Here is a 27,941-nt window from a genome sequence, read left to right on the forward strand (position 1 = left end):
CGGTTGCGTTATTAATTTAATATTAGAATAGTAGAATGATATAGTTGTAAAAATGATATTTGTGTGCATATATGTGGTGTTGTAAATATTAAATAAAGCCCAGCGGCCCTTGTCAAAGGTGTTAGTTAATTGAAAGTGCAAGAAAATTATCTAGAAAAAGAAAAGCACTAACGATTAAGAATCTCTTTCGCGCAGTGTTCTTTGTAGCTGCTGCTGCTGCCCGACCGTATCTGTTTTATAAGTTCGCGACGTCTTATCCTACACGTTTTATATATACAACGTTATACGTACTATATGTACATACATACGTATGTCACATACATAAAGTTTCTAATGATTATATTAACAATCAAAGTGATGTCTTGAAAATTTATTGTGCGACGAAAGTTACAATTTTATCGACGTTTCATTGTCTTACACACACACACACACACACACTCAACAAATACACATAGATACACGTGCGCGCTTAAAACACATACACACACGCTTATACGACAGCGCTCAGCTGTCATTTGTTGTCATTATTTCTGATCCTGCCTCTGCGTTTTGTTTTGCGCGGCATTTTGTATTTTATACAATTGTTGGTGATTGATTCAACAGGTGAGTGAGTGGCAACTGAACGCAAAGTAATCGTAGTGCGGTTTGTTTTTTTTTTGTATTACAGAAAGGTATTTGTTCTTGTTTCAGTTAGTACAATATACATATTTTCGCTCAAGTGTAATTACATGCACATACATATGTATGTACATAAGTATATGTGTGTGTGGGCTATATTTGCACAAAGTTTCGTGTAAATCGTCTCCCAAAACTACTATTTTAAGACGACCGTGACTTGGCATTAAGTCAACGTGTTAATTTATTAAGTAAATTTTTGAATACTACACAACAAATTGCCTGCTAATTTTTTAAAACTGTTCTAAAAAGGAAACATTTCAAAATGTACCCATATTTAAGGAAAGAACAGGAGAAAAGAAAAAAGTGTGAAAAGAACTTCATTACTATATTTATTAGTATATAAATTTATTATTGATATTGCAGAATTTGGTTTTCCATTTCTCAGAACAATTATATTTGTTTAATAAGTTTTTGAATGGCAGCCAAGAACTATAGAAATTATTATATACTACATACATATATGTATGTATGTATGTAAAACTGTTGTGAGAATAAAGTGCAAACGGAAATAAGCATTGATTGATGCCGCCGGCGTGAAAATTTCCTACTTATAGTGAGCTTTTCATGTGATCTACTGCCCACATTCGTTTACATTTACACACAATCCGTCATAATTCAAAAGCACTTAAAAATAAGCCACTCTTTACCGTTGCTCGCATTGTGTCTTTTCGGTATTTATCAACTGCCAGCCCACTTCTGATTGCTTATCAGGCCAGCAACAGGAGATACTAAATGAGTGGGTTAACATTCCACAATACACCAAATTTCATTTCGTATTGAGGGGCGCTTCAGAATAATCGCCAGGTAGCACATTTTGTTGATACGTTATTTAACTTTAATTGATTAGTTTAAATGGGTATGTTAAGTATGTTGTATGTATGAGGTCAGCACGATATTGATAATGATACCGTTTAGTTTTTCTGGTCACCATTTAAATTTGTCTTTTCCAAGTAATACTGTGAAGCTCTTAATCTGCTGCCCCACTTGGCTTCTTAAGCCATCGCAAGCTTTTAAACGAAAATAAAGCATCTCTAGAATTGCTATTAACTTATCGGAGGAAACAAATGTACTTTTCAAGACACATATAGTAAATTTATTATTAAGTGCTAATTTGGATTGATATATCAATAAAATAAACAAGAGCTACTTTGCTTGTAGGGGCTTGAAGAGCTTGCACAAATCTACAAATTAATACTAATTTGCTAGATAAGCGATGCAAGCTGTTGTCAGCTTTTTAATTCAACTTGTAGTCTCCATCGCTAGCCGAAACGGCCCAGATAAGTTTTAACTTTGCATGCTGCCAGCACGGCACAGGTTCCGCTCTTGATACTACTATTTTATAAAACTGCTATTCTTCAATATGGTTGAAAATTTGCCCGTTTATTCCATTTCCCATTTTATGGAGGCTCAGCTACGATATGCTGCTGGAAACAACTCGGCCAGAGAGCAAGTAAGTTCCATGCGATATTATTTTATCAAGTGACGTGATTAAACAACTCGCAATGCAATGTTCTTTATAAAATGATAAATCCTATCGCCATTGCCAGTGTACATACATACGATAATGTAAGTTGTTTATCGCCCAGTACTATATTGGATGTGAAATGTGAGAATGATGTGCTGAAAAATCTTGCTAATGAACTGCAATAATTAGCCTCAAATCAAGTTATATTATAATACTGAATGAGTGAATGATGGTTTGTCACATCATCATCAGGGAGATCTTCTAATAAGCTGCTTAGTCGCAAGATCAAAGCACGCCAAAAAGTATTCAAAATCCCTCAAATAGAGAAAGCACATTTTTTCACGTCCATTCAGCGTGAACAGAGTGTTTCAAAGTAATTTTGTACAATCATACAAACATACACATACTTATACTATATACATATATGTATTAAATTATGCAAATACCATTTTCTGGAAAAGTTCAAGGTCATATTTACCCTACAACCTATGGAACTTTGAAATTTTGTAGAAAAATTAAGGGAAATATATTCCACATACCTACACACATCTTAGATATTATAGGGAAAATGAACTTAAAACCAAGTGTGTCTATAGAGTCGCCAGTGTTTCTGTCTATCCAATTGTCTAATTCATTTATTTTTTATGCGTCGGCTCAATGCCAAAATGTTGACTGTCTGCTGCTAGAAAATATACATACATATATACCCTTTCGTAGACCACGCGGCATAGCACAAGATATATATAGACATATGTATGCATGAATATATGTTTGAATAATATTTGCATATAGAGAAACTATGACGTTGTTTTGTTTAGTTAAATTATTATATTTATAAAACAAAGCCAAAAGTACAGCAAGGAATCAGCTGGCTTTTTGTGACGGTACGAACGGTTGTGTTGGTTCTATTTATGTATTTTAGCGACAAAGTGAACAATATTTTGGTTTTGTTTCTTGAATTATTTCCAAACATTTGTTTATTAGAAAGCACAATTCTAAAGCTTATCATTTTGTTTTGTGTGTTTCGCTTTGATTTCGTGAGAGTTCAATGGCATGAGATATTGCTGCACGGCGCACACTGGCTAAACCCTCTACTACTTCTAAAAACTTCTCGAAAAATTCAAAAATATTAATAACATAAACTTGCCTTAGGTCGTATGTTTTTCAAGATCCTTGCGTTCGTACAGGCTGAATTACGTTGTTTAATTTACTTACTAGTTTTTATAGTCTAACTTATAAAACTGAAACCAGACCGAGGAAAATACATTAAGTGGTTGCATATGTGGATTTTCTGCATTCTGCAGACCTAGTAGGTTCGCATGTGTGATTAATTTTATATTGTTTTGAGTTCAATATAAATTACACTTAGATATCACTATGAGTTTTTTAATTAGAGAGATTTATATTTAGAAGGCTAGGGAACCAAACACATTATTTCTTGATCAGCTCACATTATTTTTAAATCTACATTTTTCTCATGTAGATAATTATTAAATGTTTGTAATTTTTTCGTCCTGGACACATTTTTTGTCAAAAAGTGTGTGTCGCGCGGAATCTGCTTCTCCTAAGAGTATATGATGCTTAAGCCTGCGAAGGTTTTTCAGTATTTTATTGGTACATGTTCCAACTACAGATTGGTTAGGAAAATATTTCATACACCATTAGACACAAAAAATCAACGCTGTTTGGATGAAGTAATTTCTTACAAATCACTAAGCCAAAGTATTATTAAAAAGAAGAAACTCAGAAAATATGCTTAGTTTTCGACTCAGAAAGTAAATCAACCAAATAAAATAGGTTCTTTGCTGAAATAAGGAAACATTGTACAGACGGACTACGCTAAAAATCTAAATTTGTTGTTAAGTTTGGTTTTGTCTAGTAACATAAGATCGTTAGAGTAAGTAAACCAGAATGATTTTTTCTGTGTTTGAACCACTGTGCGACGCTGCCTTTTAATCTTTCACTAATCCTTTTGTTTGTATAACAAATTTTTTTTGGGGAAGTATGCTGTATTGTATGTTGAAATTATCAAACCTATATATATGTGTACAGCCCAAACCTATAATCCCATATTGAACCATAATTAAGCTATAGGATGTCCCACTGCGCCCATTTCTAATTTGTTTATGGTAGAACGAAGGCAGGAAATTACTTCAAGATAAGGTCAAAAACATAAGTTTGTCTTGCATTTAAAGCGGCCGCCTGAAAGCATGCAATAATTTTTCAAATATATTTTTCCTGCAAAAACTGAAGCTTCTATAAGAAGTACTCATGTTGCCTTCGGCGCATCTGACTTTAACTTCCTATTCAATGCTCTACTGTAATAATCAATTTGGATTTAGTGTATGTATTAAGACGGCTTTTGTTATTCCTGTTGTAACTTTATATAAAACCACAACACGTATAGTAATATTCAATTGGAATAGCTACAGAAAAAACATTGCATTGCACTTTATATAAATTTCATGGGAACACACAGGCGAACGAATAGATTTTATACATTATATTATCACCAAAATATGGGCTGTCGGCATAGATTAGAATAAAAGGCGTCATAAAAGTTAAGAAAACATCTAAAATAACCTAGAAAATATACAATAATGTCCATTAATGCCTCCAACCTGTTGGGGAATTTATTTACCATCGGGCCAGCTAGGCACCGATACACGGCTTAATAAGGTCAAAGACATTAACAGATCTACCTAACTAGCTAGAAAAGGTAAAAACAAGTAGTAACTAGAAAACAAAAACTAAATTATAATTAATAGCTATTTAAATAACTTAAGGAGTTAAAATAATAGGGAAAATCACCAACCTGTTGGGAAATTTAGTTGGCAGTCGGGCATGCTACGCCCTAACTCAGCTGTAAGTAGTAAAGATAAAATAAAAAAGTGGCTATAGAGCTATAGCGAGGGAGAGAACAATTTCCCAAAAAATTATTTTAAAAAAAACAGTTTTTAAAGATTGCACCGCCCTCTTGCACTTTGCAAATATCACATCAGATGTTCGGATGTAAAAACATTTTGGTCTTCTTTGCTTTACTATAATATTTACTTTCATAAAAATTTTGTTTTAAAGCAGCACATAAATAAAATGTATATAATGAACTACACAAAATAATATACATAGTTGCTTTTATTTATAAATTATGAATAGGAATTTAAATTATTTTATTTAAGAGCATAATCTAACAACCTTTTGGCCATGTCTGGTCGGAGACTTTTAACAATACTGTCTTGTTATTTAAAGCAATTTTCCAAGTACAAACAAACATAAACACAGAAGAATGAGTAGTTGTGTAAACATTGCGTGTGTAAAGTATTATGGTTGGCTGAAAAGTTACCGGTATGTGATATCAGTTCAAAGGCTTGCAGACACTTGATACAAATCTGCTGGTGCTTATATATATACATACATACTTGTACATATAGTATGTACTATATATACACATACATATGTATATGTAGATATGTATGCAGAGTCAAATATGCATGTTTGTGATTATACTCATTGTTGATAAAATGGCATATGTGTGCGTTGCATATACATACATACATACATATGTATGTATGTGCATATGTGTGTGAATGTGCTGTGCACAGAGATGCGGAGCAATTGGTGTCTGTGCTGTTAGAATGCTCGCCGAATGCCCGCTTATCAGTCAACGAGATCAGAAATTAAACAAAACCCGAGGCGTTTATGGCCGTTAACTTTTGGTGAGAGCCTGCAAACAGAAATACAGGCCCTCTAACATTAGGCTATAGGTAGGTGGGTATAAATACATACATAATACACACACACTATAACTGTATGTACATATGTATTACAAACGTACTTCCATGCCTGAGTAATCGCTCTAAAAAACTACCATTGCGATAGTCAAATAAAAATTTAGTAAGTAAGTAATATACTATATATGATATAGTAGAGGCGACCGTGTATTTTTCTGTCTGGCAAAACTTATTTATATTGCACTTATGTATATATACATACATATGTGCATACATATATATAAAAAGCGTCGCTAATGTTGCATTAAATTGTTGTATTTTATCAGTAGAGGAACAACAAAGCACATGTTATGAGCTCGCTACCTGCACTACAATAACAGAGCAAAACGCTTGAGACACCGAAACTCGACTTCTCTATACCCTGTTCCCAGCCACAAAAAATAATTCTTAGATCTCCTAAATTTATTTATATATGATATGGAAAACATATGACGCTGATTCTTGGGAGATATTTGTATGAAAAAGAGATGAAATGAAATGCTGTTACAAGTCTATCCTTTCAGTTAGTGCTTTCATTTGACATGCTGATCAAGCAATATAAATAGCTATGCCTATTTCTGAGTTAGAGCCTTGTGTGCTTACATGACCGTTGGATGTCAGATACATTATGATTAATGCTATGAACCCTCTTACCCTTCAGGGTACAGGGTATTAATAGTGCCAGGTTATCAGTGTGAGCGTTTAACTCACTCCCTTCGTGAGAGGCGCACGAAAACGAATTCGAGCGCCAGTTTTTCATTTAGTTTTCATATACGAGTAGACGTGTGCGCCGCGTGCCGCTCGCCAATCGAACGCACGGCTTTTGTTTAATACCTGTAGTGTGTTGTTATATACAGATGTACTTACATATATAAATAAATGAGTGATTTGTATTTTGTTTTTATAAAAATGCCTGCTCGGCAATTCGAACCGATATTAAGCTAAAGGCGCTTCAGTTGTCGTTCGTCGTTTGATGCGCCCCCACGTGCCGCTCGAAAATTAAAAGCAATCGGTTGTTTATACACACATACATTCATACATACATACATACATGCATACATGTGTATAAATAAATAATATAATATCAAGTTCAAAGGCTATCATTAAATAGAGTTTGTGCGGAAATGTTAAATGACACGCAAATAATTAAGCGTACTGATTAAATGTTGCTATAAATTGCAATCGCTTTTGCATTTTTGTGCCTTTTGTTTTTTGTTCGTTCCCTCGCTTGTTTTGTGTTAGTGTGTTTGTGCGTTTGTGAGTCCATACAAAATGGAGCCAAACAAACAGCGCCGCACGCCCAAATTGGGTCAAGTGGGACGCGCTTATTCGGAGATGTCGCCATTGAATCCCCCACTGTCCGCTCACTCCACGGCGACGACAAGCTCGCATGAGCGGCGCGATTCCGGCAACTATGGCAGCATTTTTCCGTTTGGCCTATTTCGCAGCTCCTTCGGTCGTAGCGGAAATTCAATTCAGGTAAAGAAAGTCGAACCTATAATTTACAAACTACCATATGTTAGTTGTCAGATGTTGTGTCAGCGATAAACCTGAAAACAGATACCTACAGATACGTACGTGTATTTATTTATTATGGCTTATCGCGAATGATAAATACTTTTCACATGAAAATATGCGCAGGTAAAAACCACAAATTCGATTCCAATTAAATTAAGATTGCACGCCAAATGTACTTTTTGTTTCAGTTTCAGAAAAAATAATACATATCACATAAAATACTATGTAATTCAATTAAATTGAGCTCCATTTCTATTAAGCTCTCAAAAATTTTTAGCTTTTTATTTGGAAAAGTCAATAGATTACATTTTTTACAAGTTTCCAAAATCTTAACTGGAATATGTACATTTGGCAGTCGATAGAGTGGTTTTTAAACAGCGATTTGTTGTATCAAAATTTGTACATACTGTAAAGAGATATGTGTATTTTATATTCTAAATCAAATATACTCTGGAGGCTTTCCACAGCGTCCATTGTTTTGTGTGTTTCTCTTTGAATTTGAACCGATTTTTATACCCTGTAAAAAGGGTAATTACGTTTTTGCAAAGTGAAAAATGTTACAGGCAGAAGGGGGCGTGGTTGAATATATATTCTTGATCAGTATGAGGAGACGAGTCAATCTAGCCATGTCCGTCCGTCTGTCTGTGCGTCCGTCTGTGCGTATGAACACCTTGATATCAGTGACTATAAAAGCTAGAAACGCCAAAGTTTGCAAGCAGATGAACGCAGTAAAAGTGAAAAAAATCTGCATATTTGATAATTATGTACATACATCCGCTTAGTTTTTTTATTTTTTTAAATTTATTTAATTAAAAAAAAATTATTTTTTTTGTAGGAGTAGGTACAGGGTATTTAATAGTAGTGAGTATTTGCATGTTCAATAATTCCCAAGTTGAATAGAAAAGATACATATACAAGTAGATACAGAAACATACTTATAAGCAATTTAATCGAAATGTTGCTATAGAAATTGACTCTTCTGACTCCCTAATAAGGTAATCATAACATACTATAAATGCGTATTGAACTAATTTATCCTTTTCTGAGGTATTGAAACCATCGGTTTATTTTAGATGTTTGCGTTGAAAAAAATGATTTGTCGCTAAATCTGGGATGTATGATCCAACTCTCACTCTCTTGCTCACTCTCAATATGTCAGAGCATTGCTTCAAATATAGACAAATCTTATACATATCCAATTCACTTGAAGAAACAGTATTCGATTGATGTGGCTGTTCTTGGGAATCCCATACAGTCGACTGCTGTTTAGTTTCAGACTTAATGCGTCATTTGACGTGCGTTTTTGTAAGCACCGCTGGAGCGTTTTTATTCGTTGATTTACTAATTTTGAGGTCTATTTAGAACGAGAAAATTTATTTATACATTTAACAATTGTAGTATTGAATGTATTGGGATGGTATTAATACAATCATTCTCAGGATAAGCCACATTACCATCTTTCTATATCAATGCACGAATATAACCTTTAATATGCTCAGCTTTAATTATAACAGTCTTGGTGTTAATTAGATGGGAAAATTAATTTAGTAGATATTTACTTCAGAGAATATAACGGTTGTTTTCTTTAAAAATATAATTTCTGCACAACACTCATCCCTAAAAGTATGCAGCACCAATTTTGTGTGTCAATTTTTTTACAGCTGGCATGCGCAACACTGTTTGATATTGAGCTTGTAAAACAAATTATAAACCCATTTGGAGTGTATAGCCACATAAATAATTCTCTGCGGGTATGTGCTACAACTATACGCCTTAGAGTGATTCTAGTACGTACGTCAGCAACAGCTTTTGACAGACGGCTATTGACAGACGAAATCATCAGCCATAAAACAAACAATAGACACTTGTTCTATGATGTGTCTGCGTGATTGTGCCATAATTGAAAGCTGTCTTTGGCAGATGCGCCGCCATAGTGTGCCTGTGGGCGGTCGTTTCGCAGCTTCGAAGAGTCAACATTTGAATCAGTTTGGCATCAGGCACGACTGGTATGCGATGGGGCATTAACAGCGCGCAAGCCTTAGACTTTGCCATTGTGTGTGCTCATGAGTGTGTGTAAAATGGAAATTAAGCCATTAATTTGGCGCACTTCAAACAGGAAGTAGCGGCAGCCGCTTCTCGTAATATCCGCAGTTTATCGTTGGCATTAAATACGTTTATCTGTAGGTGCTTATCGGCATTTGTTTGCCTAATTAATTAAAAACCAATTGCGTGTCACTTGTGTTTGGGCCGTCGTCCATTTAAATGAGTTTGTAGGCAGGCCGGCGCACACAGTTAGCATTTGAACACGAAGTCGGTCGCGTCGTACTGCAAAACGGTCTGCAAACATCCTTTGAACGTGCAACTGGTGCTGCTTCTACTGTTCCGTGCTTCGATAATACAAGTGTTACCTAAATTACATAGTTCAATAGAAGTTCAATAAAGTGATATTATTCAAAGGCCTTCAAAACGGAATTAAGCGGCCAGAGTTTGACGAAAATGTTTAAAGCACGCTTAAAGGCGCATCCGGGCGATACGGAGGTGGGTGATCATGACTAGAAATGTTGTGATTCGAGTGGTCATAATTTAAAAGCTCAAGTTATAAGGTTAAGCCTTTATAATGTAATTACTTATTTTTGAACTGATATCGAAATAATCGGCAATTTTTTTTTTGAAAAGTTGAGGAATATTATAGTGTGAATACGATAGTGGGAGTCCGTTATCAAATCATCTATTTGGCATTTTTGTATTTTTTTGTACAAATATTGTCACTTATATTGATTGTTGAATGAATTGAGATCGACGTACGCGGAAATAGATGCTTCGTCCCCCACAACAGCAACAACAATTTAATATATCTTACTCTTAGCATTGAAACTTTAACAGAGGCTATTCAAAGCAATATTTAATTTTTAATAAAGTGCACGAAAACTTCCAACTTGGATGAGTCCAGCGTATTTATTTTCCGAGAATCCCACGTGTAGAAATTTAGAAAAAGATACGGACATGGTGCAACATGTTTTAATGCAAAAATAACGCATGTATTAAAATGTATAGTAGTATATTCTTGAGGCTACTCTATTAGCAACAAATAACTTTAAAAAAAAAGTAAATATTGTTTAATGTAGTCATCAGCTCAATCAGTATAAAGAACTGGGCCAATCATTCGATTTGATCAATAAACTTTGCTTATTCACAAACATTCATCATTTGTCGTAATGTCTATGTACTGTCATACTATCGCGTGTCTTCATGTACATATGTCCCCAACCTCGTCGAAGTAATTTAACTCGTTACCGCAAATATATAAAGTTGACCGAAGGAGCATTCATTTATTAAAAGCAATTGTTTGTAGCTCTTCAATAAAAATCAATTAGTTATAAGCAAACACAAACAACATGCCCTAAGTGCATCAAATTCGTTTTAGTTCTCTCTCCAAACTACTATATTTTTAATACCCATCCAGCATTATTATTGTCTCAGACCAGCAGACCAGCAAAACGCGCGACGCATGCGCAGCAGCCGTCAGAGAGTCAGCCGAAGGGCCCTACGGAGCTGTAGTGTTGAGTGTGTGCAAGCCAAGAAGATAAATAAAGTTGAGAACAGTGCGTGTTCAAGCAATCAAGAAAATACATTAACTTAAGCCAGACCATGCAGAAAGATGATAAAATAAAAACTAAAAAGCCAAAGGCAAAAGCAAAAGCGTCAGCAAAGACGACGTCGCCGACAACAGCTGGACATGCTGTTGACCCAGAGAGTGCGTGCATGCTGTTACCAACACCACAAACAACAACAACAATAAAAGAACACAGCTCACCCAAACAGCCAACCAGTCGCACAATCGACGCCCTGGTGCGCAACTTACACGACACGGGAACACATGACACACAGTCCTTGCATCGGCCGCTGGTGGAACATGAGGAGCGCATCGCGATTATGACCGCAGTTGTCAGCAGTCAGCCGAATCCGAAACCAAAATCTCAGCTCCAACGCGGCAATCGCAATTCAAAGTCCACGCCGAACTCCTTGTTGACTATGCCGCCGCGTCTGAGCAGCGAGCTGACTCCTCATGCATCGTTGCCTCGTTTCGTCATCGACATTGGTTCTGATGACGATGCTGCGACGACAACAAATGAAGCAGATGCAACTGGCAGCACACGTTCCCCTTCACCAGAGAGCATGTTGCCGCTTCAAAATAGACGCAGCAATGGCCACGATCAGGCCACAACTCCCGGCACGGCGCGACGCTTCAGCCAGTTCAATCTGGCACTGCGTCGCTTCTCCCACATACATGTAAATGTAAATTGGCCCCAGTTACTTATCTACAGCAACAAGACAAGATACACTCAGAGAAAAAATGCATTCTAAGGTTCATTAGCTCAGTCGTAAAGGCTTAAATACATAATCAAATCTCAACAAAATAAACAACGATAGGAGTTCGCTTTGCTTCTTTTAACTAATTAAAACAAGATTAGGTTTTCTTTTAAGACCCATTATCTAAATGTCTGAGTAATTAAATAATTTGTAGAACGGTACAATTGAATTTTATTAATATATTGCTGATAGTCCATTCAGCTGTGAAAATATCAGAAGAGCTTTACCAGATAACCATTAATTTTTCGATTTAAAGGCTCAATCGGAAATATTGGAAACTAACAATTTAAAACCTGTATAATAATCATACGACATTAGTTAATGAATATTGATAAAAATGTACTTGACTTCTTAATGCTCTATTAGAGTATGAAACAGTAGAACAAAAAGTATGTCGATATGCGATAAATCAGTCTTACAAGTATATACAATGTTTAATAAATAGCTTTTTTTCTCTGAGTGAACACCTTAAGTTTCTTGCACCCCAAAACATATAAACTCACTCACTTACCAATGTTGTATCTGCGTTGTTTACTTGGTTATTGTTGTTGTTGCTCTTGGTGTTGTTGCTTTTAAACCTGTCCCTTTATTGCTCCCACTGTGCAATGCTTTTACTCTATGTACCTATCTTCCACTTGGCTGTCTAAAAATAACTATTTATATGTCTATGCTATTCTGCTATGTTCCATAAGTTAAATGCTCCCTTTACCAGTCGCTCTAATCTCTTGCTCTTTTTAACTCTGTTTGACCATGAATGCATTGAGTTCTTGTTCTCCTTTGCGAAAGCTGCGCATGCACGTGGGCTTTATTGGGTTAAGTGCGTGCACTTAAGCGCGCGCCACTTAACGTCATGTTGAATAACACTAACAACGTTATCTTAACCCTCATCAGAAACGTCAAGAATTAAAAGAAATTTGCGCTTTCGTCCACTCAAAATTAAAATACATTTTTTCACCTATCACTCCACACTTGCAGCTGTGCGTATACGATCAATAACTGTCCATATTTTGATGGATTAGTTGCTACTAAAATTGCGCTTATTTAATATATAAAAGATTAATACTTATGTATATATTTTTTTATTTAAATGTTGTGGCTTCTACGCACATTGTATTGATTTGGTCAGTTCTGGTTACGGTTACTCACAAGCAGAATGCATTTCTGGTCGCGTCTTTGTATTACATCTTAATTGGCCTTTGCGAAATTCGGGGAATTTAAGAACAAAACTGGTTCTCTTTGTAATCCCACTAATTTACATTGGCGGGGAACTTTTCGGACATCTAACCCAAATTTCGAGTCATGAAAAAGATTTTAAAGTTAACAGTGAATGCGCGCCGAGATGGACGTTAAGTCAAGATTAATGATTTGGTATAAATAACTGATCGAACATACACAAGAACAGTTATTGATGGAAAAAATCGTGTAAGTTCAATCTGAAGTCATTTAAAATAAGAAGAGTTCACACACGCTGTCCTGAAACGGTTGGCTCATACAGAATATGGTTGAATTAATAAATGATTAATGACTGCTTATTTTTCTAGATATCAGTTGAAAATTATTGCGCTTAGCCTTGATTAAGAGGTGCACAAGTTTTAATATTCACATTTTAAGTATTTATCCCAAACATTCAAATCTTAAGCGCGATACAGATGAAAAAAAAAAATACATTTATTTCTTCTTTTACATCTAACATAAGTTAATCAAAATTTTGAATTGATTCTACTTTTTTGGCTTACTTTTCGGCGCATTTCATACTAACCTAGTTACACTAGTAACTGTAACTTTAAGGCTTAAATGAGTATCCGATTAAATTGCCATAAAACCCTTAAGTAATTTAACCCAAGGTTAACTAAATAAGTGGGTAGACAGTACTTAGACATTTCGTTCGCATGCCTTCGAGTTCAATTAGCTAATTGTTGTGGCGTATACACACATAGCTCTTTGAGGCTAGGAAGACTGTTCGCCGCCTCGGGAAATACATCTAAGCGGTCAGATATATTACCTGCCAGTAAAAGTGTTCAAGAAAATATACATAATTGTATTAACAACAAATTAATTGCAAATGCGCGCGCACCCAATTGCTTTGTGCCTCGTATGTGGTGTGCCCCCCACTGGCCTTCTCAAGACCAGACCGCAAATTAAAGAGAAACCTGCTTTAATGCAACTGCCGCCTGCGCGGAGGTTGGCTCTTTTGGTTTTTACCCGAGCGCTTAAGAGTTGAATGCCAAATGTGCACTGCACAGTTAGTTAGTTAGTTAGTTAGTTAGTCAGGCAGTCAGTCAGTCGTGAGTGCGCCGTTGAAGCTGGCGGAGTGGAATTCGCGGAAAACCAGCCGAAGAAAACCTTTGATAAAAATAGCCAAAGACCCAAATGCTGTTACAAATAATGCGCGCCTAAAAAACTCCAGCCACCAAGTAAACAAGTTTCGTTTTTGTTTTTCGTGTGCGCTCAAATCGTTGCCATAATTTGCGGCACCAAATTACAGCATTTCATTCAGACAGTAATCAGTGGGCTTTTTAAGACTCGCCACACTCGCAAGATTTGCAAAATTCGCGGGATTCGCGAGATCCGAGATTTGAGATTTGAGAATTGCGTGCGCGCTCCCCAAGACTTCGTCGCAGTTGCCGTCGTTGCCGTTGTCGTAACAGTGTCGGGCGTTGATAAGCTAGCCATAGCCATAGCCATAGACATAGTCATACGATATCTGGCCAACATTCAACAGGTTGCATATGGCTGCTGAGTGCCACCGCCGGCTGGTATCGTTGTGTCGGCACTCGCAGCTGAGAGCTCGTGGCGCGCGGTTAGGTTCTTGAATAAGGCCTGAAAACAGACATTTATATAGAACTGAAATATCTCGTACGAATACTCGTAAATAATATGGCAAAGCGCATGTCCAATTAATTGGCGCAATTGTCAACAACAATTCCGTGCTACAGCTGCTAAATAAAGTGTGTCTAGTTTTTATAATGACAAATATGCGCAAGATATATTTAAAATTATAAATCAAAAGTTTGCGCCCGCAACGCTTACGCGGGGTTTATCTAATAAAAGTAAAAGAAGAGGAAAAAGTGACGCGCGTCCAGCAAGACAAGCGCATTAAGCTGATTTACGATCATATAAAAATATAAAAAAATATATACATAAATATTTACGTTACAAAATAATAAAAGCCCATGCGGATCCGTAAAGTGCAGCCACCATGAAGTTATCGAAAAGTTTTGATGAATTAATATTAAGCGCGTCGCGGCTAAGCTTGAACAGCTTGCGCTCGCCGACCAAAAAGCAAAAATCCAAAAATGTTAGTAAAAATAAATCTTAGTGTAATAAAAAGACAGCACATTAATGTTGAAAGTTCGAAATGATTTGGGCTTGAAGTGCCGACATAGCTTACACGCCTCTAATATTGAGGATACTCACAAAATGCTGCAAAGTGCGATAATGGAAATTAATAAAAGTGCCCATTGAAGTGAAGGGGTGTTAGTCTATTGATAACTCGGTTGTTTAACAAGTGTAATGTTTCTGCCACTTTGTACGACTATCAGGCATTTAAGCCTCTGAACATGTAGGAAATTGCGGTTGTCAATTCTTTTTCGTAGTACAACTATGATAGTAGATACTAAGATACTTCGTACGACTATTTCCATCACACTTTTATGAATTACCTCCTTTTTTTAATGCTTCAGCATCCTTTTTTTAGATCAAACGCAATTTACAATTTATTCCATGCATTTTATGTAGGAATTATGAGAAATATAATTCTATTTTATCGTATCATCAACCCTATATCAGTGGAATCGATTTCTGCAGACCGATCTTTTATTTGTTTATAAAGAACTTCTCAACCGCCTCTAAATTTAAGGTAGTCCTCAGCGCAGTTTTGAAACAAACTAATTTTTAGTTTGACGATGATACCGGAAACGGAAAAGAAATTGCAATCCTTCAAAAACTCATTACTCACTATCAAAAATCGGATGCTAAATTTTGGAGCTACCATTAACATCTTAAAAAAAATTATATGTATTTTTGAAAGTTCTTAACATATTACAACTAACAATTACAATTTACATTCGTTGCACTCGCATTGTAAGTTTAAAACTAAAAGATTTGCAAAGGCTAAATTCTTCTGTCTCGTATTATTTATGAGATCTCAGGAAATCTAGTGAGCCACAACTTTTTTCTATGAATTCTTAGGTATGGATTTCAAAAGCTCTGCTCTGCTAAGTATCTTCGCTTGTTATGCCTTAATGCTTTTGAAGAATACGCACACGCTATTAAATGCTGGTAGTTATTAGAGAAAAGAACTAACACGATGCTATTGTACATAATATATAGTACTTACATACATAGTGTATTATCAATGTTACAGTTATTCGATAACTTTGACCTTAAAAGTAACCCCAAACAATTAATTACAATCTACTTGCTACGTGACTATATTATTAGTATAGACACTAGCTAGTCATCATGCTATTTTAAGGGCTTTTCACGCGAATCATCATACATTTTCGCAAAACGTGCTTGACGGCATTATTATTTAAATAAAACACACAGTACAGTGAGTGCTGTTATCAAAATTATCTCCTTTTCTGCTGTCGTAGCGAACATTACTTTAACATTTGAGACAAAGCTATTTATTCTAATTTATGGACCGTTCTTGGCTGTCTGCAGCTCTCATAAATGTCAACAAACGGGCATCCCACCACCAAGTATGTCACCAACCGTATGCTGGTCTGAATGGTGTGATTTTTGTGAATGTACTACGAGTATAGATACTGACCGCAGTTGATTTTAGCAGTAACTGAATAAATGTATAAATCAATATCGGAGATACGCTTTAAAGTTCAAACAGCCGCAGCATTTGACGGGCAGTAGCCTTGAGCCCATAATATGCATATGTCAAACACTTTTGACAGCCCAGTTAACCAGCAGAGCCAGGCCATTTTTTATGTCTTTACCCGTATTGTTATCCGTATTGTGACATACTTGTACATACAAGTATACGGGCACTTTCTTATCAATCACAGGCCCGCTGTCGTAGGAAGGGCGAGTCCAAGATTTTCAATTCCCATTCGAGTGTGTGCATACAAGTGTGTCTACATATATTGTGCATATGTATGTATATATGTAGTTATGTTATTCCCTAAATTAATTTTAATTTGCTTGGCAAATTCCGCTTATTGATAATTTTTATTGATCAAAAAGAGACAATGCTGGCATGTGACTTTTATTATTAACACGGTGATGCACTCATGCAAGTCACTTGCTGTACATTTTTAATTAAGTTTTCTTTACAATTAACAATTATTTGCCTACGCCAAGGCGTCCAACGTCCCCATGCCCTAAACAACCAAAGCCCCGGTTTGGAAACTGCATGTTGTTTACATTAACCTTGTTTCCATATCGTGGCTGCATGTAATATTGACTAAAACGTAATTGGTTTTGCCTTCCGATCTAGAACATAAATCGTTACGGAGACTCCATGGGTTCGCTGGGACATCGCGCCTTGCTCCAGTACATTGATAACAACGACATATCCGGGTTGCGAGCCATACTCGACAGTCGACACTTGACCATCGATGATCGCGATGAGGTAAGTGAGAGAGAGAGAGAGAGGAATGAACTGATGATATCTACAACGAAGTAATTGAATTTTCCCGCAGAACGCAGCCACGGTGCTTATGGTCGTGGCCGGACGTGGTCTGACGCCCTTTGTCCGCGAGTTCCTGGCGCGCGGTGCTGACGTTCAGGCAGAGGATTTGGACAACTGGACAGCATTGCTGTGTGCTGCTCGCAATGGACATTTAGATGTGGTTCAACTCCTTCTCGATCATGGCGCCGAGGTGGAACATCGTGATATGGTAAACATATATATGTAATCTGCGATAACTACATAAAATTTGTGATTTTTACTAAAAATCAAACCAGAAAAATACTATTAAATTAAACACACAACAATTTTACGGGATATCCGAGCGATCTACCCGTAAAATTGGTCTCCATTTCGTCACAAAGATATTTACAAAAGCATCATGGGTCTGGCTTTTTGTAATTTTTGGCTTTCATTATCCTTTCGTGGTCCGATTTATTTTCAAATTCATTTTTTAAACAATTTTTCATTTCTTCGATCAATTTTTAAAAGTTGTTAATATCTTTATCAAATCTTCCTTAATGTGCTTAACTAACGGCTGCAACCCAATACAAGACAGTTAAATAGGTGTCATGTATTTTAAATCAGAAAAACAAAACAATTCTCTCTAGACATGTCCGTCTGTATGAACGCCTGGATCTTAGAAACGACTAAGCGCCCATTGTTCAAACCTGGCATATAGACTGTCGCAATTCCTATACACTACGAGTTTGTTTCATTTTATTAATTTTCCCTCCTCTACAGATTTTTGTTAAAGCTGTTTGCAATCTTGAAACTATAAGAAATTAACTGTGTTACACTTAAGTTATCTGTTTTTTCAACTTCATTTTAAATTCCTTCAAATCGGTTAGCGGAACATCCTGTTGCTTCTGAAATGCGCTCATATAAAAAAGCAGTTGAAATTTTTTTGGTGATAGGATATTGTACTATAGCGCTTGCTCGACTGTAACATTCTCTCTTTAGACTTTGATATAAACACTGATTGTATATTATTTCAGGGTGGATGGACAGCGCTTATGTGGGCCGCATACCGAGGACATACGGAGCTAGTACGTCTACTGCTGGACAAGGGTGCTGATGGCAATGCACATGGCAACTATCATCTTGGTGCTTTACTCTGGGCAGCGGGGCGTGGCTACAAGGAAATTGTGGAGCTATTGGTACAGCGTGGGGCTAAGGTGAACGTAGGCGACAAATATGGGACCACTGCGCTGGTCTGGGCTTGTCGCCGAGGCAATGTCGAGATTGTTGATACGCTGATCAAAGCGGGCGCGAACGTGGACACGGCCGGCATGTATTCATGGACGCCACTATTGGTAGCCGCAACTGGCGGACATACAGACTGCGTCAATTCGTTGCTGGAGAAAAAGCCAAATGTAAACGCGCTGGATAAAGATGGCATGACAGCGCTCTGCATTGCGAGCCGAGAGGGCTTTCAAGACATCGCAGCATCTTTAATAGCCGCCGGCGCCTACATTAACATACAGGATCGTGGCGGAGACACACCACTCATACATGCCATTAAGGGCGGCCATCGCACCGTTGTGGAGGCGCTACTGAAGCGTCATGCCGACGTCGATATACAGGGAAAGGACCGAAAGACGGGCATTTATACGGCAGTGGAGAAGGGACATACACAAATTGTGAAGCTCCTCCTATCCACTAATCCTGATTTAGAGTCGTCGACCAAAGATGGGGATACCCCATTGCTACGAGCCGTTCGCAATCGCAATCTAGAAATTGTTCACATGTTGCTCGACCGAAAAGCCAAGGTGACAGCCAGTGATAAGCGTGGCGACACTTGCCTGCACATTGCCATGCGTGCGCGTTCCAAGGCAATTGTTGAAGCGCTGCTGCGTAATCCAAAGAACAGTCAACTGCTTTATCGCGCCAACAAGGCAGGCGAAACGCCCTACAATATTGATGCCCTACATCAGAAGACGATTTTAGGCCAGGTCTTTGGCTCGCGCCGACTGAACACGAACGAGGACTCCGAAGGCATGCTGGGCTATGAGTTGTACTCCTCGGCCCTGGCTGACGTTCTTAGCGAGCCCACATTGACAACGCCCATCATCGTGGGACTGTACGCCAAGTGGGGCAGCGGGAAAAGTTTCCTCCTCAACAAATTGCGCGATGAAATGAACAATTTTGCGCGGCAGTGGGCGGAACCGCCGACACCAACCAGCGGCCTGCTCTTTCTAGTCTGTCTGCATCTCGCCCTGCTCATTGGTACCACCGTCGGTCTGGCTTCCTGGTCTGCTCTGTGGGGCGGTGTGGCGGCCGCTTGCTTCCTAATACTTGCATACCTGCTGCTCGCTGCCGTAAAATATTGCAACTATCAGATGGATATGTACTGGGCCTACTCTGTGCTGCATGGAATTGAGAAGCGCATTACACGTTTGCGTCTGATACTGCAGGTGACATTCTGCCATCCACCTGGGCCAGACTCGGACTCTCAAGCACGACCGGTGCGCTTCCATTTTGCGGAGGCCAGCAGCGCCTCACCCACAGGCGATGGGGCAGTTGCTCACATGCTAGCCGCCCTCCTCGTCGCAATTGAGTCGCATTATGGTTGGCTCTCTACCCGCCTCTATCGCGCATTCCGACCTAAATGCGTCAAGACGGATGCAGGCTGGCGCTGGCGTCGCATGTGCTGTATGCCCATTGTCATACTTTTCGAGATGGGTCTAATCATCCTGGTGGCTGGAATCTCGCTGGTCATTGCCTACTTTACACACGCCAACGAATCGGAGCGCGAGCAAATTTTGGTGGCTGTCTATGTCATCGCAGCGGTGCTAGCCACGCTCATCTGCACTAATCTCCATGTGCTGGCCAAGGTTTGTGGTTCGCTGTTCACCTCGCACATACGCCAGCTGAAGCGCGCCGTGAGATCGAGCGAGAGTGCTCCATTGACCATGCTCGGTGCCGAGGTGGCCATGATGACGGACATGGTCAAATGTCTCGATGCCTTCACCAATCAGCAAAGCCGCCTGGTGGGTGTTGTCGATGCATTGGACTCCTGTGATACCGAACGTATTCTCACTCTGCTAAATGCCGTGCAGACCCTACTATCCTCGCCCAATCGCCCCTTTGTACTGCTTATCTCCGTGGATCCTCATGTAATTGCCAAGGCGGCGGAGGCTAATAGTCGGCGCCTATTCACCGAAGGCGGTATCGGAGGCCATGATTTTCTGCGCAATTTGGTTCATTTGCCGGTTTATTTGCAAAATTCTGGCCTTAGGAAAGTGCAGCGCGCTCAAATGACTGCACTACTCTTCAAGCGAGGCGGCAACGACTATCAATTGGATGAGGGGCCCACGCTGGGGCACTCTGTATCTGCGCGCCGACTTTCGAATGCATCTGAGATCATGTCAAGCCAGGAGAAGCTGCGCACCCCTCATAATGCGGGACGTGGTGGCGCGTCTGGGAGCGGCGCTGGAAAGAAACTTCGTCTATCTGAGTCTGTAGCCAGTTCTATTGGCTCCAACTTACATCGTTTGGGGCAGAACCCACAGGGTGTGCTTGATCTGTCGCGCATTGTACTCACCGATGATTACTTTAGCGACGTGAATCCACGCAGCATGCGACGACTGATGAATGTCATTTACATAACCGTGCGCCTACTGAAAGCATTCCAAATAGACTTCAGCTGGTACCGTCTCAGTTCCTGGATTAATCTGACCGAACAGTGGCCACTTCGTGCTAGCATGATTGTCCTCCATCACGACCAATTCATGGACAGCAATGCCGATGAGAATGTCTCCCTTCAGAGTGTCTACGAAAAGTGAGTGAATCCAAATACATACAAACTTATATCGAAAATATACGAATTGATAAAGCTAGCAGATTTATTATAATAGCAACTTCATTTTTCTTTTTGCATCTCTTGCAGAGTGCGTCCCAAACTTTCCTGCCTGCGTGAAGCAGCACCCCTGCTGGAGCTCGATCGCGATGAACGTAAACTGGACGCCTTTCTGCAGCTGCACAAGTCGGACTTGTTGGTGGCGGATTTGCGCATTTTTCTGCCTTTCACCATCAATCTGGATCCGTATTTGAGAAAAGTGCTAAAGGAGGATCAGCAAATCATAGAGGATGAGGGTTCACTGGTATTGCAGACGCGTCCGAGCGTTTCCCACGTCATGCGATCGCATCCACCACCGCCCACCACGTACGTGCCTTCGCCCCAAGCCTATCCGTCCTACCATATGCTGCAAAATGATTATGTGCCGAATGAGCTGCGCTCCCGCAATCTTAGTTCGAGCACAGAGCCGCCGATGACGCCACTGATTATGTCGCCGAGCGACTCGTTTGGTGTAAGTCCTTTTGGTTAAATTTTGCCACCAGCTGCTATGACGTTTCATAATTTCAGGAAGACATTCTGCAAACCAAACTCTCAGATCTCACAGCCGAGGGCGTCATTAGTTTACTTGAGCGCATTGAGGATCTCAAGCCAGCGCTGTCGAAACTGGCGCCAGTGCTGCGAGAGAATGCCATAAATGGACGTGTCCTGAAGCATTGTGATCTCACCGACCTCAAAACGGTAATTAGTAAAACGGAGTGTTTATTTACGTTCCATTCAAATCGGTTACTCCCCTGCAGGTTCTCGGCTTGAGTTTTGGACATTGGGAGCTGTTCCGCTTACTTATCACTACGTTGCGCGAGTGTGAGCGTCTGCCGCGTAAAAATCGACCCCAGCCCGCTATTGCAGATGTGCCTGCGAATGTGCCGACCATCAAGGACGTTACAGATGCGCTAATGCAGCCCTCCCGAGAACCGCAGTCTCGCAAGAACTCCGTCAGTCATATGGAGAAACAGGTAAGTGCCGCGAGGGCGAAAGGTATTGCTTTATTTATTTGAAAAGCACACGCATTGTGCCCACCATAAAAGCAATTCCCAATTTTGTTCAATCTTTATAGTACAAGTATATGTACAATATTCTTAACCATAACATCGCATTCATTCATACTCTTTAATTTGTTTTTCAAACATTAAACTAAATTCTAACAAAACGCAGTCTAAAATCCATGATTACGAGTATCTACAGGTAAAAATATGGGACTATTAAAACATAAACAAACTTTTCAGTTAAGCATTTTGCTTTAGTATGTAGTTTGAATTGTAAATGTTTCTCCTATACTATATAATAGTCGTTTATTGAACAGTACTCGCTTGTTGTGATCAGTATAAAATTAAATATGTCCATCAAATAAATAAATAATAAGAAAATGAATGCTCGATGGTTTTCGATATAAATGTACTTACAGCAATATAATATTTTTCTTTTTCTCTAAATGTTATTTCTAATAAACCATTTAAGGCATATGATTATATTGAGCGTGTACTGTGTGTTTGCATATTAATCTGCTACTCATTAAACATTTGTGTCCTTCATGTTAAAATAGTTATAGACCGTAGCTGTTGATTTGTATCTGTAGTTTCTGTCGCTTATCTCACCTATTGTTAGTAATGAGTTAAAATTACTCCCACAGGTTACACTCGAAGAGCAGATGATATGCGGCGCCTTGCAGACCCTCAATGAGGAGGCCTTTGAGGATGTGGCCAGCAGCGAGCGTCCCAGCCCCTCCGGCATGCCAACAGGTGAGATGTTAGCTGCAGCTGCGCAACTGCAATTAGCACCCATACGTGAGTCGTCCGAGTTTGGTTCACCGTCTGATGAGCAAAAAATCACCAATATACTGCAATATAATATCAATGCCAACAACAACAACAACAACAGTTCGCAACAAAAGTACCTACAAGGCGACTATAATCGCAGTGCCAGCACCTATTCACTTCAAAGTCTGACCGAGGGCCTGCAAATGCGACTGGGTAATGGACAAAGAGGCAGTACTGCCGATTTGTTGAATGTAGGTGACGGATATCTTGGTGGTGGTGGTGGTGGTACTCTTACTTCTACTAGAGTTAGTGGTGGTGGTTACGCTTTGGTCGCTGAGCCGCGACATCATTCAATGAGCGACGATTTGCTGGCCCATGAACCCATGGTGCCCTACACAACAGTACCCACTGTGATTGTAATACCGAACGGCAATGACAGCGACAAGGTATACGACGATACAAAGTTATAGAAGTGGCCGAAATTGGGACGCGATTGGTTTGAGTTATGATCCAGCTGAGTGCTTCAGATCTCTTACAAGTATAGAACTCTGCGACAAAATCGTGCTGAGGAACCACTAACATATCTCAATGCATTGCTCTTCCAAGTGCTAAAGACCTGTTGCCCCTAGCTTCCTGCTATAAGCCAACGAACTTAGCCGAATTTTAACACGAAACGAAATTTAGGTAGCTCGTCTGACGGTGCCATACTTGTAAAGCAATATATCGTACATGTATAGATAGATATAGTATTACATAAACTGCAGCCAAGTATTAGACGAAACAAAAAAGGCTATACGTAGCTTTGTGACTACAATATGTAAATATATACATACAAGTATATGCATATTATATACATATTTATAAACATTCTAGTACTTTTGTGTAATTTCATGAGTTTTTATATAAACAGTCACAAACATAGTTATTAACATTCCTAATAGTGGATAGTATAATGTATCCACCTACAACCTAGAACAAACGAAGTTCAGAACCGTATTTTTATAATTTGGCTTTGGCTTAATTTGTAAATCCACTGCGCACTTTATAAACGTTAAGGGAAAATTATATTACTTTTGCGTTTAAGTACTAAACATTTTGCACTAACAGAGCTGAAACTGTGAATCGTTAAAATAATACTAAATGCTTTTTATTAGTTGACAAAGCCGAAAAAATAAAATATCATTAAGCACATAGCTGGTTCATCGTTCATTCTGCATTGACGCTTCTTACCGTTTTTGTATTGGTTTGCAATCGATTTGAGAACTGAGCCCATACTAAAGTTCTAACATGTGTTTACTAATTACAAAACATGGTTTTAGTGCTGCTGGACATTGTTTAGTATTATTATGGTTAAATATTAATGTTAATTGCATGCTTTTTCGAAATTAAATAGTAATAAGTGGTAAATCAAACATTTTCAAAACTGTGGAACTACCAACAATGGAAACAACTAACAAGCGTTACATTAATGACTAAAAATAAATTTGAATAAAAAACATTGCAAAACCTGTTTTAAATGCATTTTATTGTAGCGTTGTATTTATCAATTTTTTAAACATTTTATTTGGCTGCTAAATGGGTGCAGGTGCTTCAATAGCTTGGATTTACTAATTGGTAGTGGGAAGTTAGTTTATTTTTATCTTTAAACAAAAATTGCATGTGCTTCGTTGCTTGTCCCCAATACAACAAGTCAGGCATACGTGTGTCTTAGAATTCAGAAATTTATATAGATTTCCCAAAAGACATGCTGACAAATTGTAAAATCTGTTGACCAGACCATACCATGTGTGGAAATTCCATGGCATTGTAGGTATAAAATGAATCTCATATAAAGCAACATCTGCTTACCATAAAATATTTTGTGTGCTCATCTTCTTGTTCTATGTATACCAAAACAGCTAAGAGAACTTAGTTAATCCTATTAATAATGTGCCCTTTTAGACCTTGATAAGACAAGTGCTGGTGCGGTATTGACCTCGGCACTGCTTCAAGCTTCACCCATGCAGCAGAGAAGGGATTCTATACTGAAACAACAGGGCAGCGTCAAGTCGGAAAAACGTGTATCGATTAAACCAACACCTAGCAGCAGCAGCATAGCCAACAACAACAATACTAAGTTGACACCGAATGTTGAGTATGTTTCGGAACGGCAAATGGATTTGGCAACAGGCAGCAGCAGCAGCAGCAACAACAACCGCCTTTCCACGAAGCCACCAGCAGGCGAGTGTTTTCAAAACTTTGATTATCCAGCGCTCCTAATTTAAATCGACAATTATCATTATAGGTCCTCGACCAGCCTCACTCATCATTACCAAAAGCGATGCAAGCCCGCAGTTTCAATTGTTGCGGTCATCATCCGTAGACTATGAGGATGTTGAGGCACAGCAACATGTGGCAATGGGTGGTGGCATTAGAGCCACATTACTGGAGCAGCAAGAGGACGAATCTGCGCCATTGGTTTTCACCGTGCGTAAATGATACGCTGTGTGCCGGAGGAGTAACTAGGGTAGCTAATTATGTACTTAGTGCCAGCTTCAATGTAAGCTAAATAATTTATACTTGTAGATGAATCTTAGACGTTACTGCACAGTTTTAATAATAGAAAGTCGTTAAAAGAGCTGTTTTATGCTCAGCTTTATTGTTACAAATTAATCTTTACCTATTTATGTATGTATGTATGAATTTAACATTACAAAAAGTGAAAAAAGTGAATTAAATGTTGTGATCTAGCAATGCTGAGGACCACAATAACATATTAATTTGGTACAATTTGAGATTCTGTAAAATTGATTACATTTTTGTCTTTTGAGCTTCGAGACTTGCACAGTAAAGTACTAAACTATTCAGCTATTTCGTTCTGGTGAACGTATGAGGCTTAGAGCAGGATGCAACAGCTTGTACAGTTTACCAGCGGAAGCAGCATTCGGCACGGATTTGCAGAGCGCCTGCAGTGTATACATGACATTTGCCTGAAGTTGTGTCATTCGTGTCTCGTCAAAATCGGGATTGCTCCAAAAAGCACTACTGGATTCAAGTCTTGCCTGCACTTGTGCATCCTTAGTTCTGATTTCCGTTTGCGTAGAAGCGTTTGCCGATAAACTGGTGGTGAAATCATCCATATTGGATGAGTTTGCATTGGCCGCTGCCCGTTCCTTTAGTTTTAGAATTCTTTGCGATAACTTGGTGCTGAGCTGCAACTCTTTTAAGCGGGCTGCATCGATGCCCGTTAGGCGTAGTAGCTCTGTGGTGGCTGCTGGCAGTTCCTCAAGTCCCCATTTTGCCAGACTGAATCGCTGTCCCGCAATTGAGTTGAACTTATACATCACGTTGAAGTTATTGCAAATAGGCGAAGGATTCTCGAAAATACCTTGATTCATGTAGGACTTGCTTTCGGGCAATTTGCTTATGGTGTCTACAACAAGAAACTCCGTCTCCGGTGCCTTTGTTGACTTTAGACGAATGAGAGTGAGTAATTTTGTCACCCGTTCTACCGCCAATGCGCGTTTTTCTCTGACAGTTAGCGGTGCTGTTGGCTGGGTGGGGGGTCCGTCAAGTAAATTGTCCAGTTTTCTAAGTTTTACGGTTAGCTCACCTTTTGGAGCGGGCAAGCACAAATCAGAATCATTGGTATGGTCATTTTTAGGAATGGGTATAAGGTTAAGGCCACTTGAAGATCTTGGATCTTGATAAAATCTAGAATTCAGATTATTGGTATTTTCATCTTCGCTGCTATGGCCACGCATACGCTTGTGATTCTTCCGACTAAGATCAGGACTGCGGCTTCGACGGCGTTTTTTACGGCCATCTTTTGTCTTGCACTTTTTGTTTTTTTTAGAAGTTATTTTTTTCAATTTTTCCAGTTCCTTATTTCTTTGCTTGTATAATGCTTCTAGAGCGTCATCATCAATAATTTCACCCTCCTCTGGAATCTTAACACTTTCTTGAGGCACTTCTGATACCTGTACAGGCAATAGATCCATATCATCCAAATCCTCTCTTTTGGCAAAAGAATTGTTGATCGGCTCAAAGCTGATACCATCTTCTATGAGGCTATCAAAATAGTCATCCGGCAAGCCATCCACTTTTTCAACCTTTTGAAGGGGTATTTGTGGGATTTTGGCATCATTATTATGTCCATTTCTATTTGTGGCGTCGTTTTCCAGTCGAAGAGGTGGTGGCTGAGCACCGTCTTCATCGCTATCCCAACCTGCACTACAGTGGACAGTACCAAGTTCAGGTTCTACATCACAGTTTTGGCCCCCAATTTCCCCCACGTACGGCGGGGTAACAATGTTGTCATCCGGATTCGCTATCTCGCTTTTAACTATTGCTGATGGGCTTTCACCAAGTTCACGTTTACAAAAGTCTCCCATTCTCCGTCAATCCTCTAAAGAACCAGTACGCCGTGAATACGTGTGAAAAATTCCGACGCACTTCGAAGAACTGGCAGTGAAGTAAAAGAAAAAAACGCATTTTCTTTTTTAGGCACATTTTAAAACAGTGAGGATGTGGCAACGCTGGTAAAACAGTGATAATATCGCAATATTAATTTAAATTAATTTGTGCAAATATTAACCACAGCCTCAGAAGATTAAAAATAACCTTCTTTCGAAAATTGCAAATGCACATTGTATGCATTTTTCAACTTTTATATTGGTAATAAAATATGTACATACTACGTACACATACATACATACATGCAGATGTACATTCTTCTAGTATGATGTTTGTATGTTTCAAATGTCTTTTGACTGGGTACAAGTACTAGTGGCGAATACATGGCCCAAATCATTAAATATCCGTTCCAAAATTTGTGTTGAAAGAGTTATGTTCGTTTCCCATAGAATATAAAAAAAATTTATATCAACATTTATTG

The 27,941-nt window shown here is 38.8% G+C and overlaps 2 protein-coding genes across 12 annotated transcripts; one reads left to right on the plus strand and one right to left on the minus strand.

Moving 5' to 3' along the window:
* The first annotated feature begins 9 nt into the window (after positions 1–9).
* On the plus strand, positions 10–25,824 carry LOC115629352 (kinase D-interacting substrate of 220 kDa). Of its 11 annotated transcripts, none has more exons than XM_030525852.1 (11): positions 10–603; positions 17,258–17,392; positions 17,463–17,660; positions 18,448–21,233; positions 21,342–21,762; positions 21,819–21,989; positions 22,049–22,264; positions 22,464–22,493; positions 22,939–23,278; positions 25,007–25,285; positions 25,350–25,824. In XM_030525852.1, exons 2-11 carry the CDS (start codon positions 17,282–17,284, stop codon positions 25,541–25,543), a joined length of 4,746 nt encoding a protein of 1,581 aa, XP_030381712.1. In that variant the 5' UTR covers positions 10–603; positions 17,258–17,281; the 3' UTR covers positions 25,544–25,824. The 11 variants fall into 11 exon arrangements, with proteins under 11 accessions (XP_030381712.1, XP_030381667.1, XP_030381706.1 ...); XM_030525807.1 differs by lacking the exon at positions 10–603 and adding an exon at positions 6,716–7,392; XM_030525846.1 differs by lacking the exon at positions 10–603 and adding an exon at positions 6,717–7,392 and having other exon boundaries at positions 22,939–23,047.
* On the minus strand, positions 25,685–27,492 carry LOC115629416 (protein panoramix). Its single transcript, XM_030525875.1, has one exon. It carries the CDS (start codon positions 27,436–27,438, stop codon positions 25,909–25,911), a length of 1,530 nt encoding a protein of 509 aa, XP_030381735.1. The 5' UTR covers positions 27,439–27,492; the 3' UTR covers positions 25,685–25,908.
* Positions 27,493–27,941: the final 449 nt, after the last annotated feature.

This window comes from Scaptodrosophila lebanonensis, unplaced genomic scaffold (genome assembly GCF_003285725.1).
Source record: "Scaptodrosophila lebanonensis strain 11010-0011.00,11010-0021.00 unplaced genomic scaffold, SlebRS2 tig00000001-arrow-pilon, whole genome shotgun sequence".
Taxonomy (NCBI): domain Eukaryota; kingdom Metazoa; phylum Arthropoda; class Insecta; order Diptera; family Drosophilidae; genus Scaptodrosophila; species Scaptodrosophila lebanonensis.

Bases quoted from the DNA above. Each gene is read 5' to 3' on its own strand.
- LOC115629352 (XM_030525807.1), top strand. From the start codon at position 7,186: ATGGAGCCAAACAAACAGCGCCGCACGCCCAAATTGGGTCAAGTGGGA. The intron at 17,661-18,447 runs GTAAACATATAT...ATATTATTTCAG, and splicing joins AGGTGGAACATCGTGATATG to GGTGGATGGACAGCGCTTAT. The intron at 21,990-22,048 runs GTAATTAGTAAA...ACTCCCCTGCAG, and splicing joins ATCTCACCGACCTCAAAACG to GTTCTCGGCTTGAGTTTTGG.
- LOC115629416 (XM_030525875.1), bottom strand. From the start codon at position 27,438: ATGGGAGACTTTTGTAAACGTGAACTTGGTGAAAGCCCATCAGCAATA.